The 8023-nt window shown below is 30.5% G+C and overlaps 1 protein-coding gene across 1 annotated transcript; it reads right to left on the bottom strand.

The window, feature by feature from the left end:
• Positions 1-216: 216 nt before the first annotated feature.
• On the bottom strand, positions 217-1097 carry LOC149372838 (heat shock protein 26-like). Its single transcript, XM_089598016.1, has 3 exons — positions 817-1097; positions 666-725; positions 217-468 (listed from the first exon to the last, which is right to left on the bottom strand). Exons 1-3 carry the CDS (start codon positions 1024-1026, stop codon positions 217-219), a joined length of 522 nt encoding a protein of 173 aa, XP_089454142.1. The 5' UTR covers positions 1027-1097.
• Between the last annotated feature and the right edge of the window lie 6926 nt (positions 1098-8023).

The following is an 8023-nucleotide window of genomic DNA, read 5'->3' as shown; positions in this document are numbered from 1 at the left end:
AAAAGTTTATCTATAGTCATTAGACAAAAACACCAACTATCTATTTGGATTTGAAACCAAAAGCATACGATAACTTATAAATTAATTAACTGACTTTTATCAGCTAAAAGTGATTTACATTTTAATGGGTATTTAAGTTTTTAAAAACACTTTTCATTGTTTAAAAAATTTGTGTTTAATATTCAGTACATCAAATGATGTATTAACATTTTTTCATTAATTCTCTTCTTGAATTTCCAATTTTTCTTTGTTGAGTGGTTTACCAGTTTCTTCGATGTTGCTAGAACTTTCATTGTCAACTGCCATTTTATTCTTGCAAGGAACATATACAGTTAAAACTTTATCTGAACTCAACAATGCCTTGGCCTTTTCCAAATCGAATGAAACAGGGACACTCAACTTCTTATACAAGCCCTTCTCGTGCTGTTCTTCTGGTGGTGCCTCAACTATAATGTCCCTACCTACAACCTACAAATAAATGAAATAAAGATTTATTAAAAGATTTAATGCTTTAGTGTTGATAAAACCTAATGAATATTCGTTTGGCTATTTTTTTAGATACACTTCACATGATTAATTATTATACTTGGATGATATTTATTTAACCGTTTATATATACCAAGTGCTTATTGCATGAAAAGAATAACGATTGAATAATCACTTACCTTAACAATAATTTTATCTTGGTTGTACATCGTGCAGTCCAGGCAGCACACAAATTTCTCCTATAAAAATTCCATTTTACAAATTTAAATTTTACTGTAAATGAATTACAAAATGAATTGCACTTATTATCAAAGATCATACTGTATTTACCTGGTTAGTTGAAGTACAAGAGTCATTACTCAGTTTGACATCTAGAAATACAAGCTGACTCAATGTGCTGCAGGGAACAATAGAGGGACTGCTTTCACAATCATCGCAGGCTTCATAAGCCACACCCCTTTTTGAATTAAACATACGTTGCAGTTGTAATTTAAATTCCGGATCAATTTCTTTTCTTGCCTTAATTACTTCTATGTTCATTTTTAAATACACTTACTTAAATTCGGCAAATTCAATAAAATTTTGATCAGTGCCTCAATGCTTCAACAAAGCCCAAAGTGCAACTGACGTGGTTAGCAGCGATCCTACGTTTCTACGTGCCTGTGCGTGCACTGCGTGTAACGTCATCGTTATTTAAATTATCCAAATAAGCAGATGATAAAGTTAGACTTCTGCGCATGTGTGGATGACAAAAATACGTTCTAAACTGCAAACTTTCATGCACGTTAATAGAATCGAAGCAACTTGTGAGTACTTTAAGAATCTGAAAATGTTAGGGTTAACAATACAGAATCTCTCTCTCCTCCTCTCTCTCAATTAGATGACCAAGTGACATAATGTATATTCCCCCCTGTTACACCAAATCATATTAGGACTCCTTCATCATCTCATCGTCCAAGCTAAGAAACTCTCTTTCCACCCCCTTATTTGATAGCGATCACCTACACACCTACAAAAAACTTGTACTTCGCTCTCTTCTTCAACGTAAAACCAACCAAACTCTGCACCATCTACATAAAATTTAATAACAACTAGTAATAACTTCTAGTAGTAATCCACTTAAAGAGCCTTTGGTCGGTACATAGCAAACAATGTCATCATTACGCATCCAACACTCCTCATTACACACTAGTTACTTTCATAACACCATAACTGTTGAACTAAACACATTTCTCTTTCATACAATAATTAATGTACACAACTGTATTCAATTGGCCACATAGGCCCCAATAATATTACCCCATGGCCTAAACAATAAATAAAACTAAAATCTGAATCTCTCTCTCTTTCTTTCTCCCTCTCTCAACGTTTCTGAGTCAGGAACAGAGGGAAGGGCTATGTCACGGAGCAACCCTATTCTTTAAGTCAAAATAAATTTATTCATCCATATTCTGTTGAATATTTTCTTTAAGTTGAAAAAAATTTAGTCGATCTAAAAAAATATTTCGTACAACTTAGTGAGAAATTTAAACAAAGACCAGTGTATAATGCGGAGGTACCAGGAAGTACCCGCCAAGTGCCCTGGAAAGGGTCTTCTGGAAGACGTTAATCTAAAATTAACAGACACTATTTTAAACTTTAATTGAAACAAATGTGCTATTATTCAAAAATATTTACAGGGATTTCTTTTTTTAATGAAATCCATCACTAAAATATCGTATAAACTTAAAAATGTATTATCGACCATTTTCTTATTGATGTGAAAATCTTATGTGTTTTAACAAAGAATTTTTTTTTTAATTACTATTTTAACCATACATAATAAGATTAATTTTATAATAAAAACAAATCTTACATGCGAAATTCTTAAATTTTTCTTCATTGTCCATCATCATGTATAAATCAATGATACTGAATAATAAGTTAAAGTAACAAATAACTAGCCTACAAGTTTCTGTTTTCTAAACATAAACATAGTTAAGTTATGTTGTAAAGGCACAGAAAATACAAACTTCTGGTAGGGGTAGAGGAAAAATAGTTAAATGCAAAATACGTTTCATGAATTTTATATCATAACATTTAATTAATTTCTTATCGCTAGCATAAATGTTTTTTCATTTACTTAGCAAAATTATTTATAATCAGATCCATTCGTTTAGTACTCCCAAATAAGATTTTTCAATTATAACAAATGTGATATAACTTGATACATGTTTCTTAAAACAAAATTATTTTTCACTTGTGGTGAGATATTTTTACCTTGAAACTTTCACTGTACCCTTGGTAGGAATATAATAGAGTTCGCTTTTGGTGCACTTTCAACCAGAACCATCATGAGAAGTCTATCCTTGCACTGGTGACATGCACTATCATGTACAAAAACGATAATTTTGTTTTATCTATGTTTTTTATATCTTTTTGTTTCAGACCGTGGAGAAAATCCATATCTTTTGTGAACGCATTATAATTATAAAATAGGCAAATTCCAATTAATTTATCTGTAAGAACTCTTTTAGTTTTCACTGCTTTTCATGAAGAATTTATTATAACTTTTTTTGTGGTTGTGCTATAAACTCTTTATAGTTTCTGATTTTTCTTTTCAGTCCAGAAAAATGAAGACTATTTGTTTAATTTTGATTTCATTCGTTTTTCCATTAATTTCGGAAGAATATTCCACAAGCAGTGAAAGAAATCACGTTAAACTAATAACTGACTTGGAAAAGTTCTATAACATCAGAAGTACAGGAATAATTTACAATGGATTTAAGCGTAAGAAATAAATAGCGTGAGCCTATAAGAATTAAATTTTTTTTTTTTTTCAATTAAAATCTTGCTTGTACTTCATCAGATGAGTACTTTGTCATGGAAATGGTTAGGGAACTTTCTCGCTCGTTACACTTTTCGGTTGTCGTAGAAGTTTCAGAGTTGCGAGTAAAAATTCCAATAATAAAAGCCGATTTGCAAACTTTATTTGCTATTATTTTAAGCACTGACTATGACTTGGAAAAGTTTGTTGACTTTGCGAAAGAGAATGACATGTCTTTTCATATGTGGCTGCTGCTATTTTCTCAGGAAATGCAGAATGTCTGTCACAATCCAAAAGATAATTTTTTGGAACTAAACTATGCCAGTCAGGTGCTGGTCAAGTGCGGTGGGAATCAAATGATAAGGGAATAGTACGCTACAGAACCAATGAATATATTGCATACACCAGAATTCCTCGAGTGGGGAGAAGAAACTGGTTTGGTAGTCAATACCAATCAAAACTTGTATCAGAGAAGAAAAAACTTAACAGGTGTGACAGTAACAGTCAATTTTGAGGTAATGAGTGTGTCGTATTAATAATTATTATTTGTCCAAAATATTTTTGCATACAAACAAAAAATTTTTTGTATGATATCCTTTGTAGCCTACGCAAAAGGAACGTACTGTATTTGGACATGCTGAGCTTATTAAAGAGGCAGCATCATATATGAATATAACTTTAGCGAAGCATAATGATTCACGGAAGACCTCTGATATCATTTGTAGTTTAGAATTATCTAAGAAAGCTTTTCAAAATTTTGATATCACGGTCACAACTGTCGAGCGCAGACACGTATTGATAATTAAATATCCCAATGCGGATATTCCATGGAATGCCTATTTTGATGTAACAATTTGTTTAATTATCGTTGTTATCTGTTATTTCATTCTATTTGTAACTTAATTATTACAATTTTTTATAACAGGTTTTCAACAGTTCAATTTGGGCCTACTTGATTTTCCTGGCCACTGTCACACCAACATTTTTTACTGTGATCGCAATTTCGCATAATCGCTCAAATAACTATAGAGTATCGCTATAAGACAGTAACATGCATGTATGGCGGATTCTGGTTCATCAGGAACATCCGGGTAATTGGTTTATAGGATTATCTTTTGTTTCATAAATATTCCATAGAACGATAACGTACAAAAAGTACACAGTATGTAGTAAGAATAAAAAAATGATTCACTAGTGATAACCAACATTTATAAGTACTTAGAAACCAAACCAAACAAAAATAGAATGTTTTCATTGTTTGTTTACATTGTGTTCTGCGAGTGGTGTGAAAAAATAAAAACTTTCAACTGTATAAAAATTGATTTAGTTCACTAGAACGAATTTGAAATAAAATTTTTTTTATAATTATGCCTTAGAAAAACCATAATGTATAAAGAGTATTAAGTATTTAGTACAAAACGAAAAACGACACACTGGTGATAACTGACGTATATGAGTACTCAGTATCCAAACCAAACAAAAAAAGTATGTTTTAATTACTCATTTAAATTGTGTTTAATTGGAGTAGTAAATAACAAAAGTTTTTATCTGTATGAAGGTTCTATTTGCTTTACAATAACGAATTCGAAATTTTATTTTTTTGACACGATCGTAATTAAAAAAAAAGTATCAAAAGTGCCAAACGCTGTTTTGAAACAAGTTCTGTACACATATTTTCTAAAGTATTTTATTTAAGCACTATGTTCTATAGATTTTTTTCTTAATATATGATGAAATATCATTTCATGATAAATTTTGATTTTTAAAAATCCACCGATTAATATGTTGATTGTATCTTTTATTTTCACAAAATTTACAGAGTTACATCTAAGGTGTACATCGTTCAAATTGGCACAACTATCACTGTTATTATCATCCTTAATTTTTGTCTCGTCATACTCGGGATGTTTTACCAGCTTTTCTACAGTTTTCTCACCAACAATACCTTTTCAAGATATTCATGGATTCATCAAGGATATAACGTACAAACTGATTATTAAGAGAAACACAACACTGACTAAACTGTTTCCGGTAATTTTAAACTTCTTTAACTGCCAGTCGAAGGATGGAAATAAAGAGTAATGATGTTATTTTATTCTTTTAGGGTTTGAGTAATGATATGCTTCAGAACATAAGCTTACATTTCAAAAATAGTGACAAGTTACATACACTCGAGGAAATAACAGAACAGGTAACAATTAGTGATAGTTATCGCATGTGCAAATCTATTTGGTAAAATATGCTTGACTATACATATGTTTTTCACAATATTTTCGTAAGAATCGAATTTCTAGTACTGTGAATGCAAGAAATCCTTATTTTTAACCACGATATCTTAAAAAAAGTGTGTTATCAGAAATTTTTATGATTCTAGGCAGTGTAGAACCCACGTTTCAGTGAAACGAGATTTTTGTTGAATATTTTTTATAATACTTTGCGAAGTTTTACTGTGGTTTTATGTTTAACAGCCATAATACAAATATCATAAATTTTTCATCTAGATGAACTTACTAATAGATACGAAAAAGCCGTGAGGTAATTAATGCCTTAAAAAAAAAAAAACATTTTTAAATAGTTATTGTTAAAAAAAATAATGATCATTTCTCCAAATTACATAAATTAGTGTATGAATGATAAACTGCAAAAGGGGGGTTTGATACATTGACAGTCCACTTTAATATCGTAATCAAATTATAGATGTTTATTCCAGACACGGTTATGTTGACGACAGTAATATAGCTTATTGCAACCATTCTTATTATTTCGACAATTGTGACAGCCGGCTCATCAACCAGACAATTTGTTTCAACTTTTTTCATGTTTTTTTTTTTTTGTAATTGTAAAAATCCTAAACAGTTGAAGTTAACCTCGCTGGAATACACATTGATGGTTTTAATACCAAAATGATGTGCACTATTTGGGATTCCTAGTGCCCGCATCTCCCCACCATAGCGTTAAGCGGAATCAAAAAGTAAAGCTGAGAATTCCAAAACAATTTTCTTCATGTATGGTCATAAAGAATTAGCAGGGGTTCCTGGAGATACATCTCTGCTGTCTGCACGTCACGTGCACATGTGATTTATGGTCATGTTACTAAACGAATATATTCTTTTTCTGTCAACTAAATAGTTTTTGATGATAAAAGTAATTTAGTAAAATAAAATTAAAAACTCAATTTTTTGTAACTGCATGTCACTAGCTTAAATACCGAGCTCATAGGCGCTTTAGAAAGCAACGCCTAAGTTATTTTTGTGTTTATCAAAGTTAATATGGATCAGTAAGTGATCACGTTATTTTATAGGGTCTGAAGGATGCAGTAAACTTTATAAGCTGAAAAAGTTCTCAAGTAGAAAACATGTAATCTAGAGGAATGTTTATTTATAAAACAGATAAGTAAAATTACTGACAATCCATAAACAAGATTGTTATAGTTTATAATGGTAAAGTTACTAGTTAGCGTTATAAAATATTATCACATTTGTTAACAATACCTTCTCTAAAACTTTTTTCTATTTTTTGGAGGGAAAATAATACTAAATTATGTATAATGAAGTATCATTTAATATAATATATACATATAGAAAAAAGTTTTTGAGAAGGTATTGTTAAGAAATGTGATAATATTTTATAACGCTAACTCGTAACTTGACCATTATAAACTATAACAATCTTGTTCAAGAATTGTCAGTAATTTTACTTATCTGTTTTATAAATAAACATTCCTCTAGATTACATCTTTTCTACTTGAGAACTTTTTCAGCTTATAAAGTTTACTGCATCCTTCAGACCCTTTAAAATAACGTGATCACTTACTGATGCATATTAACTTTAATAAACACGAAAATAACTTAGGCGTTGCTTTCTAAAGTGCCTATGAGCTCGGTATTTAAGCTACTGACATGCAGTTACGAAAAATTGAGTTTTTAATTTTATTTTTCTAAATAACTTTTATCATCAAAAACTATTTAGTTGATAGAAAAAAAATATATTCGTTTAGTAACATGACCATAAATTACATGTGCACGTGACGTGCAGACAGCAGAGATGTATCTCCAGGAACCCCTGCTAATTCTTTATGACCATACATGAAGAAAATTAATTAGGAATTCTCAGCTTTACTTTTTGATTCCACTTAAAACTATGGTGGGGAGGTGCGGGCACTAGGAGTCCCAAATAGTGCACATCATTTTGGTATTAAAACCATCAATGTGTATTCCAGCGAGGTTAACTTCAACTGTTTAGGATTTTTACAATTACAAAAAAAAAAAAACATGAAAAAAGTTGAAACAAATTGTCTGGTTGATGAGCCGGCTGTCACAATTGTCGAAATAATAAGAATGGTTGCAATAAGCTATATTACTGTCGTCAACATAATCGTGTCTGGAATAAACATCTATAATTTGATTACGATATTAAAGTGGACTGTCAATGTATCAAACCCCCCTTTTGCAGTTTATCATTCATACACTAATTTATGTAATTTGGAGAAATGATCATTATTTTTTTTAACAATAACTATTTAAAAATGTTTTTTTTTTTTTAAGGCATTAATTACCTCACGGCTTTTTCGTATCTATTAGTAAGTTCATCTAGATGAAAAATTTATGATATTTGTATTATGGCTGTTAAACATAAAACCACAGTAAAACTTCGCAAAGTATTATAAAAAATATTCAACAAAAATCTCGTTTCACTGAAACGTGGGTTCTACACTGCCTAGAATCATAAAAA

The sequence above is a fragment of the Copidosoma floridanum genome, unplaced genomic scaffold, assembly GCF_036245765.1.
Source record: "Copidosoma floridanum isolate Cflo_tuat_1 unplaced genomic scaffold, Cflo_Japanese_pri ptg000134l, whole genome shotgun sequence".
Taxonomy (NCBI): domain Eukaryota; kingdom Metazoa; phylum Arthropoda; class Insecta; order Hymenoptera; family Encyrtidae; genus Copidosoma; species Copidosoma floridanum.
This window is presented reverse-complemented; position numbering and strand designations above follow the sequence as displayed.

Bases quoted from the DNA above. Each gene is read 5' to 3' on its own strand.
- LOC149372838 (XM_089598016.1), bottom strand. From the start codon at position 1,026: ATGAACATAGAAGTAATTAAGGCAAGAAAAGAAATTGATCCGGAATTT. The intron at 726-816 runs GTAAATACAGTA...GAATTTTTATAG, and splicing joins CTTGTACTTCAACTAACCAG to GAGAAATTTGTGTGCTGCCT. The intron at 469-665 runs GTAAGTGATTAT...ATTTATTTGTAG, and splicing joins AAGATAAAATTATTGTTAAG to GTTGTAGGTAGGGACATTAT.